General features: G+C 39.3%; 1 protein-coding gene across 3 annotated transcripts in view; it reads right to left on the bottom strand.

The window, feature by feature from the left end:
• The window catches only part of DOCK11 (dedicator of cytokinesis 11), a 203180-nt gene that overhangs the window by 16037 nt on the left and 162118 nt on the right, over positions 1-25025 (bottom strand). For all 3 annotated transcript variants that reach the window (XM_055267319.2, XM_055267320.2, XM_063634851.1), the window contains 3 exons: positions 24128-24343; positions 23983-24040; positions 15871-15977 (listed from right to left, as the gene is read on the bottom strand). In XM_055267319.2, coding sequence (XP_055123294.1) covers positions 15871-15977; positions 23983-24040; positions 24128-24343 — 381 coding nt within the window. The remainder of the gene's footprint in view (positions 1-15870; positions 15978-23982; positions 24041-24127; positions 24344-25025) is intronic.

The raw sequence follows: 25025 nt of genomic DNA, 5'->3' as shown, positions 1-25025 counted from the left end.
CAGCCCTGCCAGAATAACAGTTGCTATAAAACTCTTTTGTGAACCATCATCTCATGTTCTCAACGATGAAAACATGAAGCCAATTACTAATGCTACCCATAAGTCATAACAGCTTGTTTCTATCTTAAAGAGATGCACTTCAAACCTGTAGAACTGATTCCTAAAACAGCTCTTCCTGTATGTCCTTTAGAAAATCGAATTCATCTTCTAGCTCTTATACCTGTGTTTCCTATCTTGCCAGTGGCAATATCCTATAGACCCTTAGGTAGCAAACTAAGCACAGTTTTGACTTTATCGTCTGTTATGGGTTGAATCGTGTCCCCCAAAAAGATAAGTTGAAGTTGTAACCCCAAGTACCTCAGAATGTGACCTTATTTGAAAACAGAGCCATTACAGATATGATCGTTTATGATGAAGCAATACTGGAGTAGGGTGGGCCCCAATCCAATATGACTGGTATCTTTATATGAAGACAGAGACACACAGGGAAAACACCATGAGACTACAGAGGCAGAGACTGGAGTGATGCAGCCACAAGTCAAGGGAAGTCAAGAAACAACTCTTACCACCAGAAGACAAAGAAGGCTCTACCCAGAGTGTCAGAGGAAGCATGGCCCTGAAAACAATCTGACTGCATATTTCTAGACTCTAGAACTGTGAGACAATAAATTTCTCTTGTTCTAAGCCACCCAATTTGTGGTACTTTGATATTGCAGTCTTAGTGCTACAGCCTGAATGCTTCTGTCCACTCAGAATTCGTATGTTAAAATCCTAACCCCCAAGGGGATGGTATTAGGAGGTGGAGACTTTGGGAGATGACCAAGTCATGAGGGCAGAGCCCTCATGAATGGGATTAGTACCCTAATAAAAAGAGAGTTAGCTCACCCCCTTCCACCACGTAAGGGCACAGTGAGAAGATACCATCTATGAACTAGGAAGTCGATCCTCACCAGACACCAAGTCGGCTAACACCTTTATCTTCACCTACTCAGCTTCCAGTATAGTGAAAAATACATTTCTGTTGTTTATAACCTACCCAGTCTCCGGTATTTTATTATAGAAGCCCAAATAGGCTCAGATATCTACGAAACTATTGCACCCTCTTTCTTTACTTATTCTCTAATGAGTTAATCACCAAGTCCTGCCAGTTTTATTTCCTAAATATTTCTCAAATCTGACCCTTTCTCTCCATTTCTCTCATTGCTAAGGTGCAAATTTTCACTATTTTTTCTTAATTTATCTTCCTGCCTCCAGTCTTAGCCCTTTCAAATACATCTTCCACACATCTGCCATAGGGTTCTGATTAAAATGCAAACCTGAGGGTGCCACTCTCCCTTTCTTAAAATCTGGCAATGGCTCCGAATCACTCACAGAACAACGGACATGCTCCTTCATGTAGCACGTAAAGTTTGCAGTGATGTGGCTGATACTTCCATAATCTCATCATTCATCATACCAAACTTTGTACTTTATGTTATAACAACAGTGAACTACTAGTAGTTTCCCTGAAGCACAATGGTGTGTCTTAGCTTTATGTCTTTGTTCTGGCTGTGCCCCTCCTCCCTTTAATCCCTTCTACTTGGTTAATCTCTTTAAAACACTTTAGGTATCACCTTTTCCAGGATCCTTCTCCTTATCAATATAGGGTAGGCAAGACACTACACATCTTTTTTTCTATTTCACTAATTTTTTGGTAAAGATTTATCACTATATTTGTACATTATTTACATATTATCTACATATCTGACTTTTCCAATAGGCTGTGATTATTTGAGAGTAGGGACAATATTTTACTTACATTGGCTTTTCCAGTAATTATTTTAGTGTCACTGGATAGTATATGTGAAATAAATGTTGCTACTTGAATAAAAGATCTGTATATTAACATCTGCTAGCCAAATTAAAATTTCCAGCAATTTTGGGACAAACATTGGGGGAATTAAAAATAAGGTGCACACTTAGTATGAATTATCCCAGGAATGTAAAGTTAGGTTACAATTAGAAAAAAAATGTAATATACAACCTCATAAACTGAATAAAAGAGAAAAATTATATCTCTTTCAATAGATGCAGGAAAAAAGCATTTACAACACTCAACACCCATTCATGATATTTAAAAAGAACTCAAGAAACAAAGAATAGAAGAGATCTTCCTCAATCTGATAAAGGGCATTTACTAAAAACCTAAAGGCTAGACATGTTTAAGATTGAGAACAAGTTAGAATGTCTGCTCTCACCACTTCTATCCAACATTATATGCTGAAGGTTCTAGCCAGTACAATAAGGCAAGAGAAAGAGAAAAGGCATACAGGATTAGAAAAAGTAAAATTGTTCCATGCATATGGCATAATTGTATATGTAGAAAATCCTAAAAAACATACAAACTACAAAAACTAATAAGCAGATTTAGTAAGTTTGCAGGATGTAAGATCAACATACAAAATCAATTATATTTCTATATACTAGCAGCAACATATTAAAAAATAAAAATATAAAAGCAAACAATATTATTTACAATAGCATCAAAACATCACATATCTACCAATAAATCTAACCCAAGACTTCTACCCTAACAACTACAAAATATTATTGGCAGTTAAAGATAACCTAAATAAATGTCCATTGATTGAGAAATTCAATATTGTTAAACTCTCCATTCTCAGGCTATTTTGAGGAAATAGAAAAGATGATTCTAAAGATTATATGGAAATTCAAAGGATGTAGAATAGCCAAAACAACTTTGAAAAAGAATAAAGCTGGAGGGCTAACACTACTTGATTTCAAGACTTAAGTTATAGTAATCAAGTGTGATATTGGCATCAAGATGGGCAAATAGATCAGTGGAAGAGAACCGAGAATCCAGAAATAGCCCACACAAATATGAAGAACCGAACTTTTGACCAAGGTGCCAAAGTAAATTCAACGCGACAAAAGGAAAGTCTTGTTTTTCCCCAAATGGTACGTCTTAAAAAAAAAAAAGAGCTTTGACCTCCATTTCATTCCACAAATGAACTTTAAATATATTACAGACCTAAACAAAACTCGGAAACAAAGTTTCTAGGAGAAAACACAGCACAACACTATCAGGATCTTGACATAGGCAAAGATTTTTGGGACCAGATACAAAAAGAACAAATTATTATAAAATAATAAACTGGATTTCATCAATTACAACCAAAACGAAAATTTTCTGCTCAACCACAGACTCAATTAAGAAAGTGAATGGTCAAGTCAGAAGCTGGTAAAGAAATATACAGCACATACATCTTGACAAAGGATTTATATCCAGGAAAGAACTCCCACAAAACAACAATAAAAAGTAAGCAATGTGATTTCCAAAATGGATAAAAGACAAACATTTCACAAAAGAAAATATAAAAGAGGCCAAGGAACACCTGAAAAAGTGGTAGACATCATCGGTTATTAGGGAAATACAAATAAAAGCCACAATGAGATGTTGATTCACACCTAATATTAATAGAATGGCTAAAATTTAAAAAGATCAGCACTATCAGATGCTAGGGAGGATGTGGGGTAACTAGAACTCTCATCTACTACTGGCAAACAGTATAAAACGGTCCAACCACTTTGAGAAACTCTTCGGAAATTTCTTAAAAGTTAAATATATATCTTCCCTAGGATTCAGCAATGCCACTCCTAGGTATTTACCCAAGAGAAAAAAAGCATGTGTCAACAATAAGTCATAGATAGGAATGTTTAAAGTAGACTTATTCATAACAGCCTGAAACTGGAAACAATTCAAAATCCATCAACTGAATGGATTTAAAATTTGTATATAAAGACAAAGAACAAACTTTTGATATACCCAACAATATGGATGAATCTCAAAAACATTAGGTTAAACAAGAGAAGCCAGGTTAAAAAAAGGTACATATTGAATGACTGATTCCATTTTTATGCCATAAAAACTAATTCATGGTGATAGAAACCAGATGGTGGAGGTGGGGAGCCTGACTGGAAATGGGCACAAGGGAACCTTTCCCGAAGGAATGGGCATGTTCTATTTTTTCTTTCTGATGGTAGGTTACATGGGTGTATACAACTGTCAAAATTCATCAAATTGTTTAAGATTTTATTACATATTAACTATATCATTTTTATTTTTATTTTTGAGACACAGTCTCGTTCTGTTGCCCAGGCTGCAGTGCAGTGGCACAATCTTGGCTCACTGCAACCTCTGCCCCTGGGGTTCAAGAGATTCTTGTCCCTCAGCCTCCTGAATAGCTGGGATTACAGGCCTGTGCTGCCATGCTTGGCTAATTTTTATACTTTTAGTGGAGACGGGGTTTCACCATGTGGGACAGGCTGGTCTTGAACTCCTGGCCTCAAGTGATCTGCCTGCCTTGGCCTCCCAAAGTGCTGGAATTACAGGAGTGAGCCACCATGCCCAGCCCAATTATATATCAATTATATGTTTAAAATCTATTGCAGGGGCACATGTCATCAGGACCTCCTGAGGTGGTGTCATGCAGAAAAAAAAAAACTGTTGCAAATCAAGTCCGAAATACATTTTTGGAAACAAGTTACATTGCGTTATTACGGGTTTAACTCACATATTTAATCAAATACAAGGACTAAATGGACAACAGTTTGTATTTTTCATTTCAGTGTAACTTCTAAATCAGTGTTAGTTTTTTTAATTGGCTAGGGTGTAAGGAAGAAGCCTTATTATGCAAAATGAAACATAAAGTGGCACTTGGTAAAACATGATTCTACCTGTATATATCAAATAGAAGTATGTATAAATTACTTGTAGAACACAAAAGATTTCCAACAAATGTGTTTATACAGAAAACTAATTACAGTTTTTGATTATTAAGAAAAGTTATTGCTCTCCTTAAGAGTATAGAAAAGGGTCAAGCTCAAAGCCATTTCTATGAATACACTGAAGCTGCTGTTTAGAAGGCAAGGATATAACTTCAGTTGTACTGAACCAGTTAAGCCCCATGAAATCCTCTGAATCTTTCTACTGTCAGCCTGTAAAACCTGCAGGTCTCTGGGAAATCATCTAACTAAGATCCAGAAACATGAATTAACTTGTCCAAGGCTATACAGTCAAAAATTAAGCTGGAATAAAAATTCAAGTATCTTGCATCTCTGTTATGATCAATTAATTCAGCAAACATATTTTAAGTGTCTATCCTTGTAGATTCTGAGGGTAAAAGGACACCAACTTGCATTTAAGAAATCTCACTGCCAAGTAGGTCAATGATAAAACGTGACATTATTCTCACACTTCATGACTTCTTAAGTTTTCACATGTATTGTGAAGTGACCACGATAGTATTATTGTCCTTATTTTACTGATAGGGAGACAGACTATGTAGAAATAGTAGGTAAAGCTTCTAAGTGTATCATTAATTTAACTAAATAAACCAGAGCTAAGTTAGGATTTGTGTATTTTAAAAAATGAATTCATAAAGTGTTTATGAAGTGTGTCACTGTAATTTTTTTTTTTATTATACTTTAGGTTTTAGGGTACCTGTGCACAATGTGCAGGTTTGTTACATATGTATCCATGTGCCATGTTGTTTTGCTGCACCCATTAACTCGTCATTTAGCATTAGGTATATCTCCTAATGCTGTCTCTCCCTCCTCCCCCCACCTCACAACAGTCCCCGGAGTGTGATATTCCCCTTCCTGTGTCCATGAGTTCTCATTGTTCAGTTCCCACCTATGAGTGAGAACATGCGGTGTTTGGTTTTTTGTCCTTGCGATAGTTTACTGAGAATGATGTTTTCCAGTTTCATCCATGTCCCTACAAAGGACATGAACTCATCATTTTTTATGGCTGCATACTATTCCATGGTGTATATGTGCCACATTCTCTTAATCCAGTCTATCGTTGTTGGACATTTGGGTTGGTTCCAACTCTTTGCTATTGTGAATAGTGCTGCAATAAACATACGTGTGCATGTGTCTTTATAGCAGCATGATTTATAGTCCTTTGGATATACACCCAGTAATGCGATGGCTGGGTCAAATGGTATTTCTAGTTCTAGATCCCTGAGGAATCGCCACACTGACTTCCACAATGGTTGAACTAGTTTACAGTCCCACCAACAGTGTAAAAGTGTTCCTATTTCTCCACATCCTCTCCAGCACCTGTTGTTTCCTGACTTTTTAATGATGGCCATTCTAACTGGTGTGAGATGGTATCTCACTGTGGTTTTGATTTGCATTTCTCTGATGGCCAGTGATGATGAGCATTTTTTCATGTGTTTTTTGGCTGCATAAATGTCTTCTTTTAAGAAGTGTCTGTTCATATCCTTTGCCCACTTTTTGATGGGGTTGTTTGTTTTTTTCTTGTAAATTTGTTTGAGTTCATTGTAGATTCTGGATATTAGCCCTTTGTCAGATGAGTAGATTGCAAAAATTTTCTCCCATTCTGTAGGTTGCCTGTTCACTCTGATGGTAGTTTCTTTTGCTGTGCAGAAGCTCTTTAGTTTAATTAGATCCCATTTGTCTATTTTGGCTTTTGTTGCCATTGCTTTTGGTGTTTTAGACATGAAGTCCTTGCCCATGCCTGTGTCCTGAATGGTATTGCCTAGGTTTTCTTGTAGGATTTTAATGGTTTTAGGTCTAACATTTAAGTCTTTAATCCATCTTGAATTAATTTTTGTATAAGGTGTAAGGAAGGGATCCAGTTTCAGCTTTCTACATATGGCTAGCCAGTTTTCCCAGCACCGTTTATTAAATAGGGAATCCTTTCCCCATTTCTTGTTTTTGTCAGGTTTGTCAAAGATCAGATACTTGTAGATATGCGGCATCACTTCTGAGGGCTCTGTTCTGTTCCGTTGATCTATGTCTCTGTTGTGGTACCAGTACCATGCTGTTTTGGTTACTGTAGCCTTGTAGTATAGTTTGAAGTCAGCTAGCGTGATGCCTCCAGCTTTGTTCTTTTGGCTTAGGATTGACTTGGAGATGCGGGCTCTTTTTTGGTTCCATATGAACTTTAAAGTAGTTTTTTCCAATTCTGTGAAGAAAGTCATTGGTAGCTTGATGGGGATGGCATTGAATCTATAAATTACCTTGGGCAGTATGGCCATTTTCATGATATTGATTCTTCCAACCCATGAGCATGGAATGTTCTTCTATTTGTTTATATCCTCTTTTATTTCATTGAGCAGTGGTTTGTAGTTCTCCTTGAAGAGGTCCTTCACGTCCCTTGTAAGTTGGATTCGTAGGTATTTTATTCTCTTTGAAGCAATTGTGAATGGGAGTTCACTCATGATTTGGCTCTCTGTTTGTCTGTGATTGGTGTACAAGAATGCTTGTGATTTTTGTACATTGATTTTGTATCCTGAGACTTTGCTGAAGTTGCTAATCAGCTTAAGGAGATTTTGGGCTGAGACAATGGGGTTTTCTAGATATACAATCATGTCATCTGCAAACAGGGACAGTTTGACTTCCTCTTTTCCTAACTGAATACCCTTTATTTCCTTCTCCTGCCTGATTGCTCTGGCCAGAACTTCCAGCACTATGTTGAATAGGAGTGGTGAGAGAGGGCATCCCTGTCTTGTGCCAGTTTTCAAAGGGAATGCTTCCAGTTTTTGCCCATTCAGTATGATATTGGCTGTGGGCTTGTCATAGATAGCTCTTATTATTTTGAGATACATCCCATCAATACCTAATTTATTGAGAGTTTTTAGCATGAAGGGTTGTTGAATTTTGTCAAAGGCCTTTTCTGCATCTGTTGAGTTAATCATGTGGTTTTTGTCTTTGGTTCTGTTTATATGCTGGATTACATTTATTGATTTGCGTATGTTGAACCAGCCTTGCATCCCAGGGATGAAGCCCACTTGATCATGGTGTATAAGCTTTTTGATGTGCTGCTGGATTCGGTTTGCCAGTATTTTATTGAGGATTTTTGCATCAATGTTCATCAAGAATATTGGTCTGAAATTCTCTTTTTTGGTTATATCTCTGCCAGGCTTTGGTATCAGGACAATGCTGGCTTCATAAAATGTGTTAGGGAGGATTCCCTCTTTCTTTCAATTGGAATAGTTTCAGAAGGAATGGTACCACTTCCTCCTTGTACCTCTGGTAGAATTCAGCTGTGAATCCATCTGCTCCTGGACTCTTTTTGGTTGGTAAGCTATTGATTATTGCCACAATTTCAGAGCCTGTTATTGGTCTATTCAGAGATTCAACTTCTTCCTGGTTTAGTCTTGGGAGGGTGTATTTGTTGAGGAATTTATCCATTTCTTCTAGATTTTCTAGATTATTTGCATAGAGGTGTTTGTAGTATTCTCTGATGGTAGATTGTATTTCTGTGGGATCGGTGGTGATATCCCCTTTTTCATTTTTTATTGCATCTATTTGATTCTTCTCTCTTTTCTTCTTTATTAGAGTTGCTAGTGGTCTATCAATTTTGTTGATCTTTTCAAAAAACCAGCTCCTGGATTCGTTAATTTTTTGAAGGGTTTTTTGTGTCTCTATTTCCTTCAGTTCTGCTCTGATTTTAGTTATTTCTAGCCTTCTGCTAGCTTTTGAATGTGTTTGCTCTTGCTTTTCTAGTTCTTTTAATTGTGATGTTAGGGTGTCAATTTTGGATCTTTCCTGCTTTCTCTTGTGGGCATTTAGTGCTCTAAATTTCCCTCTACACACTGCTTTGAATGTGTCCCAGAGATTCTGGTATGTTCTGTCTTTGTTCTCGTTGGTTTCAAAGAACATCTTTATTTCTGCCTTCCTTTCATTATGTATCCAATAGTCATTCAGGAGCAGGTTGTTCAGTTTCCATGTAGTTGGGCAGTTTTGAGTGAGTTTCTTAATCCTGAGTTCTAGTTTGATTGCACTGTGGTCTGAGAAACAGTTTGTTATAATTTCTGTTCTTTTACATTTGCTGAGGAGAGCTTTACTTCCAACTATGTGGTCAATTTTGGAATAGGTGTGGTGTGGTGCTGAAAAAAATGTATATTCTGTTGATTTGGGGTGGAGAGTTCTGTAGATGTCTATTAGGTCCACTTTGTGCAGAGCTGAGTTCAATTCCTGGATATCCTTGTGAACTTTCTGTCTCGTTGATCTGTCTAATGTTGACAGTGGGGTGTTAAAATCTCCCATTATTATTGTGTGGGAGTTTAAGTCCCTTGGTAGGTCGCTCAGGACTTGCTTTATGAATCTGGGTGCTCCTGTGTTGGGTGCATATATATTTAGGATAGTTAGCTCTTCTTGTTGAATTGATCCCTTTACCATTATGTAATGGCCTTCTTTGTCTCTTTTGATCTTTGTTGGTTTAAAGTCTATTTTATCAGAGACTAGGATTGCAACCCCTGCCTTTTTTTGTTTTCCATTTGCTTGATAGATCTTCCTCCATCCCTTTATTTTGAGTCTATGTGTGTCTCTGCACGTGAGATGGGTTTCCTGAATACAGCACACTGATGGGTCCTGACTCCTTATCCAGTTTGCCAGTCTGTGTCTTTTAATTGGAGCATTTAGCCCATTTACATTTAACGTTCATACTGTTATGTGTGAATCTGATCCTGTCATTATGATGTTAGTTGGTTATTCTGCTCATTAGTTGATGCAGTTTCTTCCTAGTCTTGATGGTCTTTACAATTTGGCATGTTTTTGCAGTGGCTGGTACCGGTTGTTCCTTTCCATGTTTAGTGCTTCCTTCAGGAACTCTTTTAGGGCAGGCCTGGTGGTGATAAGATCACTCAGCGTTTGCTTGTCTGTAAAGTATTTTATTTCTCCTTCACTTATGAAGCTTAGTTTGGCGGGATAGGAAATTCTGGGTTGAAAATTCTTTTCTTTAAGAATGTTGAATATCAGCCCCCACTCTCTTCTGGCTTGTAGAGTTTCTGCAGAGAGATCAGCTGTTAGTCTGATGGGCTTCCCTTTGTGGGTAACCCGACCTTTCTCTCTGGCCGCCCTTAACATTTTTTCCTTCATTTCAACTTTGGTGAATCTGACAATTATGTGTCTTGGAGTTGCTCTTCTTGAGGAGTATCTTTGTGGTGTTCTCTGTATTTCCTGAATCTGAATGTTGGCCTGCCTTGCTAGATTGGGGAAGTTCTCCTGGATAATATCTTGCAGAGTGTTTTCCAACTTGGTTCCATTCTCCCCGTCATTTTCAGGTACACCAATCAGACGTAGGTTTGGTCTTTTCACATAGTCCCAAATTTCTTGGAGGCTTTGTTCATTTCTTTTTATTCTTTTTTCTCTAAACTTTCCTTCTCGCTTCATTTCATTCATTTCATCTTCCATCAGCGATACCCTTTCTTCCAGTTGATCGCATCTGCTACTGAGGCTTCTGCAATCTTCGCGTAGTTCTCGATACTTGGCTTTCAGCTCCATCAGCTCCTTTAAGCCCTTCTCTCCATTGGTTATTCTAGTTATCCATTCGTGTAATTTTTTTTCAAAGTTTTTAACTTCTTTGCTATTGTTTTGAATTTCCTCCCGTAGCTTGGAGTAGTTTGATCGTCTGAAGCCTTCTTCTCTCAACTCATCAAAGTCATCCTCCATCCAGCTTTGTTCCGTTGCTGGTGAGGAACTGCGTTCCTTTGGAGGAGGAGAGGTGCTCTGCTTTTTAGAGTTTCCAGTTTTTCTGCTCTGTTTTTTCCCCATCTTTGTGGTTTTATTTACTTTTGGTCTTTGATGATGGTGATGTACAGATGGGTTTTTGGTGTGGATGTCCTTTCTGTTTGTTAGTTTTCCTTCTACCAGACAGGACCCTCAGCTGCAGGTCTGTTGGAGTTTACTAGAGGTCCACTCCAGACCCTGTTTGGCTGGGTGTCAGCAGCGGTGGCTGCAGAACAGCGGGTTTTCGTGAGACCACAAATTCAGCTGTCTGATAGTTCCTCTGGAAATTTTGTCTCAGAGGAGTACCCGGCCGAGTGAGGTGTCAGTCTGTCCCTACTGGGGGGTGCCTCCCAGTTAGGCTGCTCGGGGGTGAGGGACCCACTTTAGGAGGCAGTCTGTCCGTTCTCAGATCTCCAGCTGCGTGCTGGAAGAACCACTACTCTTTTCAAAGCTGTCAGTCAGATAGGGACATTTAAGTCTGCAGAGGTTCCTGCTGAGTTTTTGTTTGTCTGTGCCCTGCCCCCAGAGGTGGAGCCTACAGAGGCAGGCAGGCCTCCTTGAGCTGTGGTGGGCTCCACCCATTTCGAGCTTCCTGGCTGCTTTGTTTACCTAAGCAAGCCTGGGCAATGGCGGGCGCCCCTCCCCCAGCCTCGCTGCTGCCTTGCAGTTTGATCTCAGCCTGCTGTGCTAGCAATCAGTGAGACTCTGTGGGCATAGGACCCTCAGAGCCAGGTGCGGGACACAATCTCCTGGTGTGCCGTTTTCCAGGCCCGTTGGAAAGGCGCAGTATTAGGGTGGGACTGACCCGATTTTCCAGGTGCCGTCTGTTACCCCTTTCTTTGACTAGGAAAGGGAACTCCCTGGCCCCTTGCGCTTCCCGAGTGAGGCAATGCCTCGCCCTGCTTTGGCTTGCGCACCGTGCGCTTCACCGACTGTCCTGCACCCACTGTTTGGCACTCCCTAGTGAGATGAAACCGGTACCTCAAACAGAAATGCAGAAATGCAGAAATCACCTGTCTTCTGTGTCGCTCAGGCTGGGAGCTGTAGACCGGAGCTGTTCCTATTCGGCCATCTGGGCTCCTCACTGTAATTTTAATCTCATTGTTTAATACAATTTTTTTAAGAAATGTAATTTTATGGGACTATAACTTCAATCTCTTCTGTGTTTCTTCCGTTTTCTATGTTCACACTCTTTGTGAACTTTTCCCCCATGGTTCAGTCCTTGATTCTTTGGTCTTCACTTGCCGTATTATGTCTAACATTCAGTCTGCTTTGGTCCTCATAAGGATATGACTTCCAGATGTGTATTTCTAACCCTAATCTCTCTCCTTAGATTCAGTTCCATATTTTTTTTTTCTTTTTTGAGACACAGTCTCACTTTGTCACCCAGGCTGGAATACAGTAGCACAATCTTGGCTCACTGCAACCTCCACCTCTCAAATTCAAGTGATTCTCCTGCCTCAGCCTCCCGAGCAGCTGGGATTATAGGCAGGTACCACCACACCTGGCTAATTTTTGTATTTTTAGTAGAGCCATGTTGGCCAGGCTGGTCTCGAACTCCTGACCTCAGGTGATCCACCTGCCTTGGCCTCCCAAAGTACTGGGATTACAGTCGGGAGACACTGTGCACGGCCTCAGTTCAATATTTCTAATGGCTTGATGGTTATTTCCATTTTGATAAGCTTTCACATCAAAATCAACTTACCTATAAAATGAAATTCATCACTTTTCCTGCAAAACCATCCATCTATCATTTCTCCTTAACCTCCAAACCTGAAATCTTAGAGCCACCTTTGACCCTTCCCCTCCCACAGCCAGCAAATCATCATCTCTTCCTCACACTGTTTCCTGAATCTTTCACTACCCTGGTTTAAGCCTTAACTACTCGTATCTGGATAATTAGGGCAGCCTTCTCCCTAGCCCCTGCCTCTAGCTCCTATCCCTGTATCTTTAATACAACTCCCACATCATCACCAAATTAGCCTTCCCTCTTCTTTGCTTTCATGTAGTCATTATCCTGCCAAAAATCTTTGAGGCCAGGTGCGGCGGCTCACACCTGTAATCCCAGCACTTTGGGAGGCCTAGTCAGGTGGATCATGAGGTCAAGAGATCAAGACCATCCTGGCCAACATGGTGAAACCCCATCTCTACTAAAAATACAAAAATTAGCTGGGCATGGTGGCGCACACCTGTAGTCCCTGGTACTCAGGAAGCTGAGGCAGGAGAATCACTTGAACCCAGGAGGCAGAGGTTGCAGTGAACCAAGATTGCACCACTGCACTGCAGCCTGGCAACATAGCGAGACTCCGTTAAAAAAAAAAAAAAAAAAAGACTTTGATACCAATTCAATATTCTACTGAATAAAGCCCAAATATTGAAAGTTTCTCAAAATCTGGCCTCAACTAATACTATTCTCTATGGGAACCTACTGCTATAGCCAAAAGGATCCACTCACTGTGCCTCAAACATGTCTTACACTTTCCAACCTCTTAGTCGTGGTCCCTGCTCTTCTCCCGTCTCTTAGAATGCCTTCAGGGTGTCCTCATTCTTCCAATACCTCTCTGATCATACCTCCTCTATTTTACCTGAGCTCTAAGGCATCTTTCACCTTTGACTTTGCATGGCACATATTGTCTGTATTATTTAAATATTATTCAAAAGTCTTTTTTCCATTTCATGTACATGTATCCTCAATAAAATACTGGCAAACTGAATCCAGCAGCACATCAAAAAGTTTATCCACCATGATCAAGTGGGCTTCATCCCTGGGATGCAAGGCTGGTTCAACATACACAAATCAATAAACGTAATCCAGTATATAAACAGAACCAAAGACAAAAACCACATGATTATCTCAATAGATGCATAAAAGGCCTTTGACAAAATTCAACAACCCTTCATGCTAAAAACTCTCAATAAATTAGGTATTGATGGGACGTATCTCAAAATAATAAGAGCTATCTATGACAAACCCACAGCCAATATCATACTGAATGGGCAAAAACTGGAAGCATTCCCTTTGAAAACTGGCACAAGACAGGGATGCCCTCTCTCACCACTCCTATTCAACATAGTGTTGGAAGTTCTGGCCAGGGCAATCAGGCAGGAGAAGGAAATAAAGGGTATTCAATTAGGAAAAGAGGAAGTCAAACTGTCCCTGTTTGCAGATGACATGATTGTATATCTAGAAAACCCCATTGTCTCAGCCCAAAATCTCTTCAAGCTGATAAGCAACTTCAGCAAAGTCTCAGGATACAAAATCAATGTACAAAAATCACAAGCATTCTTATATACCAATAACAGACAAACAGAGAGCCAAATCATGAGTGAACTCCCATTCACAACTGCTTCAAAGAGAATAAAATACCTAGGAATCCAACTTACAAGGGACGTGAAGGACCTCTTCAAGGAGAACTACAAACCACTGCTCAATGAAATAAAAGAGGATACAAACAAATAGAAGAACATTCCATGCTCATGGGTTGGAAGAATCAATATCATGAAAATGGCCATACTGCCCAAGGTAATTTATAGATTCAATGCCATCCCCATCAAGCTACCAATGACTTTCCTCACAGAATTGGAAAAAACTACTTTAAAGTTCATATGGAACCAAAAAAGAGCCCGCATCGCCAAGTCAATCCTAAGCCAAAAGAACAAAGCTGGAGGCATCACGCTAGCTGACTTCAAACTATACTACAAGGCTACAGTAACCAAAACAGCATGGTACTGGTACCAAAACAGAGACATAGATCAATGGAACAGAACAGAGCCCTCAGAAATAATGCCACATATCTACAACTATCAGATCTTTGACAAACCTGACAAAAACAAGAAATGGGGAAAGGAGTCCCTATTTAATAAATGGTGCTGGGAAAACTGGCTAGCCATATGTAGAAAGCTGAAACTGGATCCCTTCCTTACACCTTATACAAAAATTAATTCAAGATGGATTAAAGGCTTAAATGTTAGACCTAAAACCATAAAAACCCTAGAAGAAAACCTAGGCAATACCATTCAGGACATAGGCGTGGGCAAGGACTTCATGTCTAAAACATCAAAAGCAATGACAACAAAAGCCAAAATAGACAAATGGGATCTAATTAAACTAAAGAGCTTCTGCACAGCAAAAGAAACTGCCATCAGAGTGAACAGGCAACCTACAAAATGGGAGAAAATTTTCGCAACTTACTCATCTGACAAAGGGCTAATATCCAGAATCTACAATGAACTCAAACAAATTTACAAGAAAAAAACAAACAACCCCATCAAAAAGTGGGCAAAGGACATGAACAGACACTTCTTAAAAGAAGACATTTATGCAGCCAAAAAACACATGAAAAAATGCTCATCATCACTGGCCATCAGAGAAATGCAAATCAAAACCACAGTGAGATACCATCTCACACCAGTTAGAATGGCCATCATTAAAAAGTCAGGAAACAACAGGTGCTGGAGAGGATGTGGAGAAATAGGAACACTTTTACACTGTTGGTGGGACTGTAAACTAGTTCAACCATTGTGGAAGTCAGTGTGGCGATTCCTCAGGGATCTAGAACTAGAAATACCATTTGACCCAGCCATCCCCATTACTGGGTATATACCCAAAGGACTATAAATCATGCTGCTATAAAGACACATGCACACGTATGTTTATTGCAGCACTATTCACAATAGCAAAGAGTTGGAACCAACCCAAATGTCCAACAACGATAGACTAGATTAAGAGAATGTGGCACATATACACCATGGAATAGTATGCAGCCATAAAAAATGATGAGTTCATGTCCTTTGTAGGGACATGGATGAAACTGGAAAACATCATTCTCAGCAAACTATCGCAAGGAGAAAAAACCAAACACCGCATGTTCTCACTCACAGGTGGGAATTGAACAATGAGAACACATGGACACAGGAAGGGGAACATCACACTCCGGGGAATGTTGTGGGGTGGGGGGAGGGGGGAGGGACAGCATTGGGAGATATACCTAATGCTAAATGACGAGTTAATGGGTGCAGCACACCAACATGGCACATGGATACATATGTAACAAACCTGCACATTGTGCACATGTATCCTAAAACCTAAAGTATAGTAATAATAATAATAAAAAAAATTAAAAGTATGACATAGTAAATACATTCAAAAAAAAGAGACAGGGCCCTCTAAACAGGAACATCTTTGCCTTGGACAGTTTTAATACTTAAAGTTCATTAACCCTTAGTTACCTTCAAAATTAAGTTAGCTGTAATAATTGTTTAATACATATGAATTTTAAGAAGTGAAATTTATGTAACTGGCAATGCAGGCCCTGGAATCCTTACTTCACTATAATGGACATCCATCATCCCAGCATCTTCTTTCATTGCTCCTTCTTCATCTATATTGGGAGTAATTTTCTTGAAGGCTGAACATCCATTAGGAAATAATTCTGTGTGAATAAAAAAAACAGTGGAGTAAATTTATGAGAAAGCATTTAGTAAATAACAGTGAGCCTTACAGAGATGGGCTATTTAAAATAAACACATATTTTTGTAAGAATCAAAGTCTTAAGTACAATTTTCACTTACAAATATTTTAAAATTTGTTTCCATCTACTACATATTTTATTAGTTTCTCCCCCTACAAAGTGAGCTTAAGTTAGTTATGAATAACTTTTATTCTTTGACTATGTATCATCTTCAATGGCTAGGATAGATGCTCACGTAGTGCAATCTAAACATTTTTATTTAAACTTTGATCCTGTATACATTTGTGTTCTATCATCTAAACAAGAGGGCAGGCACTTTTCAGGTAACCACTAAATGATCTTTGCTAACCATGTCTAGTGCCTAATTTCACTGAGATTTGGGAGAGGAAGTGAGATGTTGGAGAAGGTCTGGCCTAGGACTTTTAAGAGAGTCAGGAAGGGCCGGGCGCGGTGGCTCACGCTTGTAATCCCAGCACTTTGGGAGGCCGAGGCGGGCGGATCACGAGGTCAGGAGATCGAGACCACGGTGAAACCCCGTCTCTACTAAAAAATACAAAAAATTAGCCGGGCGCGGTGGCGGGCGCCTGTAGTCCCAGCTACTCGGAGGCTGAGGCAGGAGAATGGCGTGAACCCGGGAGGCGGAGCTTGCAGTGAGCCAAGATTGCGCCACTGCACTCCAGCCCAGGCGACAGAGCGAGACTCTGTCTCAAAAAAAAAAAAAAAAAGAGAGTCAGGAAATAAAACAGATGGCAGGGATGAAGCACCCTAGAGAAAACAGGACGGGGCACCAGAAGAACCATCACTTTTGGAGTTATATAGACTCAGCTTTATCATTAACTGTGTGATTTTGTGCTAATGTTTATCTCCCTGGGACTATAAAAAGTTTTACTATCTGTAAAACAGGAATAATAAATAACTATGCTATGAGAATTAAATGAAATGTAAAGTGTTTAGAATGGAGCCTAGTAAATAAGTACTCAATGAATTATTATTAGCAAATAAGCCTACCAATAAATAAACTAGCCTTCGCAAGGTAGAATAAAATAATTGCTGCCAGCTGGACTCCGGGGAAGTAGGAAGTGAACTCAAGCTGAGAACACCTGCTGTAGGCTTCTGGGCCAAATTGTTACTGTCAAGCAAGAGTCGAGGTATAAAGGCCACATGGTTCCCCTATAGATTCTAGACAGGGGAACATGTGTAAACATTCCTACTGTGTCTGCCTTTACCTTTATCTAAGTGGGCTGTAATTTTAGAGTTCAAGGAAAATTCTGCCTCTTTATAACATAACCATTGAAAAAGTTTCAATGAAAAAGTTTCCTTCCGATAGGAGCTAGTCACAAAAAAAAAAAAAATGGCTGTTGCAATCTACTGTTCTACAACCTAACAGTGATACTTACAAATAATGACCTTTACTTACAACTAAGTATCTGGTAATCTTCCTGTTAGAGGTTGGGGAAGGAAGAAGGAAGGTTTAAAAAAAAATTAGACCTCATGTTGAAAAGATTTCTCAGAATTCTGGTGGAAAAGAGGTGATATATCAGGGCTTGGATTTTTCCAACTCTTCTTGTCTAAATGAAACCTAATCACTAGACATGTATCTTCTGGGTAAGATGCTTGACAGAACATGGGTAGGAACCACACTTCTTTGAGAGAAAGATGAAAGTCTGCTAGGGGAAGATAGGATTATTTTGAAATACTTTTTTTTTTTTTTTTTTTTTTTTTTGGAGACAGAGTGTTACCCCATCGCCTAGGCTGCAGTGCAGTAGCGTGATCATAGCTCACTGCAGCCTTGACTTCCTGGACTCAAGCCATCCTTCTGCCTCAGCCTCCCAAGTAGCTGGGACTACTGGTGCAAGCCACCACAGCTGGCGAACTTTTATATATTTTATAGAGACCAGGTCTCGCCATGTTACCCAGGATGGTCTCAAACTCCTGAGCTCAAGTGATCCTACCCGTCTCAGATTCCCAAAGTGCTGAGATTACAGGCATGAGCCACTACACCTGACTTTGAAATACTTTTTCAAGAAGGGAGAAATACATGGGAGTAGTCAGTGAGTTTTAATTAAGGAAGAAGGAGCCCCAGGAATGAAAGTGATATTTACTTTGACCCACCAAGCTGTAGGTCCATTTTTGTTCAAATAAAGTAGTTAATAAAAGGCACTGGGCCAGGTGCAGTGGCTCACGCCTGTAATCCCAGCACTTTGGGACGCCAAGGCAGGCAGATCATGAGGTCAGGAGATTGAGACCATCCTGGCTAACAGGGTGAAACCCCATCTCTACTAAAAAAAAAAAAAAATACAAAAAATTAGCTGGGCGTGGTGGCGGGCGCCTGTAGTCCCAGCTACTCAGGAGGCTGAGGCAGGAGAATGGCGTGAACCCGGGAGGTGGAGCTTGCAGTGAGCCGAGATCACTACTGCACTCCAGCCTGGGTGACACAGTGAGACGCCATCTCAAAAAAATAATAATAATAATAAATAAAAGGTGCTGAAGATAAAACATAGCCTGCTTCATTTCTGAAGATAAGCATGCCTAAAATGGTCTGTTACAAGACCTCTAGAGAGTTCTATTCAAAGTACTGGACCATAAAAAGATAAGGAACCTTCACCAGAATGTAAATCAATTCCTCATTTCCTTCTTCAACAAAGTCTTTCTATTAAAAGGAACAAGTCAGTTGAACAAACAGAGTGTTTACTGACATGGTTCATTTACATTCAGGACAATACTCCTTATCTTGTTGTAAACATGCGATAAACAGTTCTCAGACTAGCAGCTGGTCTATGCGATAGTCTTTGTGCAGTAGTGCATTAGGAGAACTTTTTGAAATGTAGAAGAAACCATCCCACTTGATCACCACTATCAAGTCAAGAGCTAGGCCGTAAAGAAGAGGGCTCAAGACTTGAGTGAAGAGACAAAGAACATAGCCTTTATTGAAGAAGATAGTCAATCCCTGAAGGCCTCAGGCAGCTAGGTCCATGACTGGGAGAAAAAAAAATTCCCATCTGTTCAAAAGAGATTATTACTTTAAGTAATTTCCAAATGTAGGGCTTTTCTGGAATGCTGGGATTTAAGGGAGGATGAAGAAAGGCACACTCCTATGCCAGAGATGAGATGAGGCTAAAAGCATCTTGCTAGAGTCTTCTGGTGTATCTTAAGTAGAAGTAGGGAAAATTATGTTTTATCTCAGGAACAAAGACATAAACATCCACTTTTGAAAGTTGTGTCTGAGTTATCTAGTGCAAAGACTACTATTGTGAATTTTCAGCTTCAGAGTCCAATATTCTTGCTAAGTGTGTTATCTTAATGCATCTGCCTGATAATGTATCTCTACCCAGAGATGACTATATTCCTCCCCCTTTTTGCTAAAGTTATTAACACCCATCAATATCCAATTATATCAGGACCCTTTGTTAGATTCTTTAAAATGCTTGGAGAAAATCCTGATTCCTTTTAGTTCTAGAAAGGTTTTCAGATGAAACAAGTTGCTGAGTCTAGAATTGGCCAGTGTACATATCCCAACAGAAGGAGGCATCTGTTTGAGGGATCTCATGTACACTTATGCAGCCCTGTAGAAGGTGGTCCTGGAGAGTCTGCTATCAGTTTCTCTGGTATTTGACCAGGACTCTTGACCTTGCCGTTTCTAGCTGTAACTTCTGTATTCCTGACTGCTGTCCTAGGGAAAGCAAGATGGAAACTGTTCAGATAGAGACCATAACCCTGAATCCAAGTTATCCCGTGAAAAAAAGTGGAAAGGGGTGTGGAAGATGGGATAGCAGTGCAACCCTTGATTAAAAAGGATGGCTAGTCAGAAGAAGGATAAGAACTAAGAGTCCTGAGGGGAGGATAAGAAGGGAAAAAGCTATGACTAGGAAAGAATGAGGGAATAAAAAGCTTCATGAAACTTAAGCTATCAGATCCTGGATACCATGTCTTGGGAAAGAGAGCAACATTACCCTGTAAGGAATGAAAAAAAACAGATTCTATGGGAAAGGAAATTCCTTTTTCTGGGTTGATGGGTGAATCCTTGTAGGCCTGAAGCTTTGCTGAACCTAGGATGCTGTTTGGTGGTGAAAGAATGCAGAGACTTGACTCTTATCTTCCCTGGGGAAAACAGTTGTACCCTCTCTCAGGAAAAGAAAAAAGGGAGAATGTGATCTAGAAATTTTGAGGTTCTCAAACAAAATAAAAATAAGCAAATTCTGACATTTTTTATTTTATATTTTTTGGGAGGGAGGAGAATAGCTGACACTCAGTATTATCACTTTGAGATGCCTTCAGTAAAGGGAAGAGAATAGTGATCCTTAAGTCTCTCTGGTAGAACAAGCAAGAGCTCAGGCTGCCTGAAAGAAGTTTGAGGGTAGGGTGAGGGTGGGGGCAGGGAGTACTGCATACCTCCTTTCCCTTTTCCTGTCAGTTCAGTGCCTGACACAGTGAAGAAAAGGATCTGGAAATGGTCCCTTGTGGGTGCTGTGTAGTCACCTTTGAGGGGCAAGGGCCCCTAAGCCCTTCCCTGCTTAGGCAATGATCCAATAGGACAAAGTATTTTTTTTTCCTTAAAAACACTACACAGTAGAACATCTGCTTCCAATGTGTCAACTGATGAGTAGTATTTTATTCCATCTTGATTTAAAAATGTTTTATAATGTACTTCAAGAGAAACTGGTTAGGAATTAGAGAAAACAAAACATTTTTGGCAATGGATATGTATCAGGGATTTAAAATATATTCTAATGCTCCTTCCCTCTTGGCTTCATTATCAAAGGGCACTTAATGATAGAAAACAGAGTTCTAAAGGTGCCCAATTATCTTAGTCAAATACGTTGGTCTTCAGTGTAAATTCAATGATTTTTTTTCAGTTCTGCACTTAAATGTATTTTTATTTACTGTGTCAATTGCCAGGTCTTATCTAGACTTCAAAAAGCTCACTAATGCTTTCTCAGAATGGATGGGAGGTTAACAGATTACAGGTTTTTTTAAAAAATAGTTTTGGGGGAACAGGTGATTTTTTGTTACATGGATAAGTCTTTTAGCAGTAATTTCTGAGATTTTGGTGTACCTGTCACCCGAGCAGTACCCAATGTGTAGTCTTTAATTCCTCCCTGGCCACCACCCCCAGTCCCCAAAGTCCATTATATCATTCTTATGCCTTTGCATCCTCATAGCTTAGCTCCCACATATAAGCAAGAACATACAATATTTGGTTTCCATTCCTGAGTTAGTTCACTTAGAATAATACTCAGTTTACGTTTTTAACTTGTGTTTTAAATTGGTAGTCGACCTTGGTATAGCTAGTATAGTTGAATCAGCTAATTAAGAAAAAAAAAGGTGTTTTGGATCACTGAAGCTAAGTGGGGAAAACCCTGAGGACTTTTACTACTACCACTATTTTAGAATAAGGTTTTCTAATTTAGGCAAATAGAATTTTCCAGGTTTAAAAATAGATGGCATCAGCAAACCACCATGGCACATGTTTACCCATGTAACAAACCTGCACATGCACATCCTGCACATGTATCCCAGAACTTAAAATAAAATAAAATTTAATTAAAAGAACTTTAAAAATAGATGACACCTATAAATAAATATGTAAATTCTCCTAAACATCTTTTTTTAAACATTCAAAACAACATTTTCTCCTCATTAGTGAAGACTGCTTTGATTTCTATGAAGAATAAATTCTAAAAAACCTTGAGGGTATTATGAAATATATAAATGGCTAGTTGAAAATATTATTTCCACTTCCTGAAACGTATCAGTTTGGTGTTTATGCTAGCTGCCTCATGCTAATATCCAGAAAAACCATAGCAAGAAATTATATTTCTAAAGCTTAAGGACTGATAATAAAGATAAATAATTCTTGATTTTTGCTTAGCTTTAATGTCTCTGCACTTGTGAAAAAAACAAAAACATTCCAGGAAATAGTTTTAATATAATTAACTATTTTCAAAATCTAAAAAGTACAGTTTTAGACTTAGTGGACATAAAAATCTTCAGATTTCTACTACTATTGTTATTATTTAGATGGAGTTTTGTTCTCATCACCCAGGCTGGAGTGCAGTGGCGTGATCTTGGCTCACTGCAACCTCTGCCTCCTGGGTTCAAGCGCTCCTGCCTCAGCCTTCCGAGTAGTTGGGATTACACGTGTGTGCCACAACGTCCGGGGTTTCACCATGTTGTCCAGGGTGGTCTCGAACTCCTGACCTCAGGTGATCCACCCACCTCGGCCTCCCAAAGTGCTGGGATTATAGGCGTGAGCCACCATGCCTGGCCAGATTTCTAATTAAAAAGACGAGATAATATTAACCTATTTCTCTGAAGACATACTTGAAATCACAGTACTCCGTTTAAGATTCTCATATCTGTCAGTTTATTTGGAATTTCACGTGTGTAATTTCAATATTTACTTATACTGTGATTTCATATGCATACCAGTGATTTAAAAAAAACCCTCAAATGGGGCCTCATTTTGGTAATTAATCTCTTTCTCTGTTTAAAACTCACATATGTATACCAAAAGGAGAAAACTAAAGTATATCAAACACATAGATTGTTCAAAAGAATTCCAGAGTCAGACAGAAAGTGTTAATTTAAAATATAAGTAAAACGAATCTACATTTTACTTAAGAAGAATCTTTTTTTTTTTTTAATTTTATTTATTTATTTATTTATTTATTATTTTTTGAGACAGGGTCTTGTCCTGTCACCCAGGTTGGAGTGCAGTGTCCTGGGCTCAAGCTATGATCCTACCTCATCCCCTTTCGTAGCTGGAACCACAGGCATGTGGCAACATGCCCAGCTAATTTTTGTATTTTTTGTAGAGATGGGGTTTCACCATTCCTGCCAAGGCTGGTTTCAAATTCCTGGGCTCAAGTGATCCACCTACCCATGCCTCCCAAAGTGTTGACATTACAGGTCTGAGTCACCACACCTGGCCAAGAATCTTTTTAGAAAAAGATTCTCCACATGGGTGTTATAAGAGGCAATCAAACACTGAGCCTCAGTGTGAAATGACAGATATATAGTTAACTGTAGGAATTCTGGAATTAAAAAATAAAACAAAATATGGTTGTGTTCCTACAGCTGGAGCCAGAGTGATATGACTCCTTTAATAAGTTGGTTTCATTTTGCCGTATTGTTACTCATTCCACTGCCTTAAAGGAAGTAGCTTGGACACTGAGATAGAGATTTCTTGGTTGCCAGCTCCATTGCCAATCAATGTTTAAACCTAACTCAACTGGGTTACTATTTGAGCAGATGCAGTCTGTTCAACAATACTGTTGAGCAGTAGCCAACAATACTGTTTATGGAAAGGGACACTTGCAAGTAGATTTCCTGAATTAGGAATCTTAAATTAAGGAATCCAGGGCTGCTGGACCTGAAGCCCTTCAAGAGTATGACTCCCTTTTAGTACCCAGGTATCACTGCACTAAAGTGGCTGGAGAGACATAGTCTATGGGCAGTTGGTGATGTTAAGACACACGACGGGGAAACAAATAATCTGTGTTATCCCAACGTGAGCCTTTTAATTTGTGGCAGTCTTCCAGGGAAGGACAGTCTTGGAAAATAAACACTGGGCATCAGGCCTGGCCCTGTACTATTTTTTTTATATTTTATATTTTATTTTAAAATAGGTACAGGATCTCACTCTGTTGCCCAGGCTGGTCTCAAACTCCTGGCCTCAAGCAATCCTCCAGCCTTGGCCTCCCAAAGAACTGGGATTACAGGCATGAGCCACTGCACCTGGCCACCCTGCACTATTTAACTTTTCATGCAATCTCTAATGAAAGCAGAAGGGACAACAAACAATCCAGTCTTCTTTTATAACAGCTTATTTTTAACACTGAATGAGGCCAAGGGTGAACATATTTTTCAGCGTTCAATTATATCATATTCATAGCTAAACTATAAAGATAAAAAACTATTATGCTAAATGAAAATCCCCCCATCTCTAAAAACAGAAATATCTTACTTTTTCGATGAAGAAACTCTGCAACTAGAGCTGCTACATGGACATAACACATCGCAGCCTGAAAAAGGATGACAGAGAAAGAACTGTCAGAACATGCTCATGGTGTTTTGAAAGGCTGTTTAGAACAAAACTTTTAAGTAGTCACCTCTGAAAAATCTCCATTTTTTACATGAATCTTGGCCATGCTATCAAGCCAGGTTTTCCTGAGCTCTGGGGTGCTTGCATAGGACTTGGCTAAGCTATACTGGAGATCAATTAGCATTTCAGGGTCTTTCTCATGCTCCTTCATTTGGGCAGTGGCCATAAGAACAGTGCGGATTCTCTTGGTCAAGTCTTTGACTTCTGTGGGAAAGGCAGTTGCCTAATTTCAAAACAAACAAAAAAGACATGTTTAACAACAATATCGATGTGCTCTAAGGCTTGTCATCCAATGCTGAGGACATAATATGATTTTCACTTCCTGTTACAGTTCTTGGTATTGCATATAGTACACTGAAATAATTTTAAATAAATTATTTTTAAAATATGTAACTAGCCCAGGCTTCAAAGGCTCTAACCTTGGCGGCAGTACATTCACAGGACATAAAAGCATTAGCTCTGGAGCCAGACTACCTGGCTTTGTATCTCAGATCCTCCATTGTGAATTCCACAGCCATGGGAGTGATCTTTGTTTGCCGTTTTCTTGTAACAGTAACTAAAAACTAATAGCTTACTATGTGCCAAGCACTGGTCTGGGTTCTTTACATGTTTTAATTTTTAAGACAACCCTATGAGTTAAGTACTATTATAAAAAAGTATTTAAATGCTTGACCAAAGTCTCAAAATTGGTAAATGTTAGAGACAGGATTTTCACCCAGGCAGTCTGGCCCTAGTGGTGCTCTTGGCCACTCTTCCATTCTGATGAGCATACCTACTCCATCCACTACCTACCACGTACACTAAGGTGAAAACCGTACTGCAGAAATTTCTATTTACACAAATGGGAGGTCATGAATCACAGAACATTCCAGAAAGTTTAGAGAGATCATTAAGCTTTCCAAGTT

Source organism: Symphalangus syndactylus, chromosome X (genome assembly GCF_028878055.3).
Source record: "Symphalangus syndactylus isolate Jambi chromosome X, NHGRI_mSymSyn1-v2.1_pri, whole genome shotgun sequence".
In the NCBI taxonomy this organism is placed as follows: domain Eukaryota; kingdom Metazoa; phylum Chordata; class Mammalia; order Primates; family Hylobatidae; genus Symphalangus; species Symphalangus syndactylus.
Note: the sequence above shows the minus strand (reverse complement) of the source record. Positions and strands in the feature narration are given on the sequence as shown.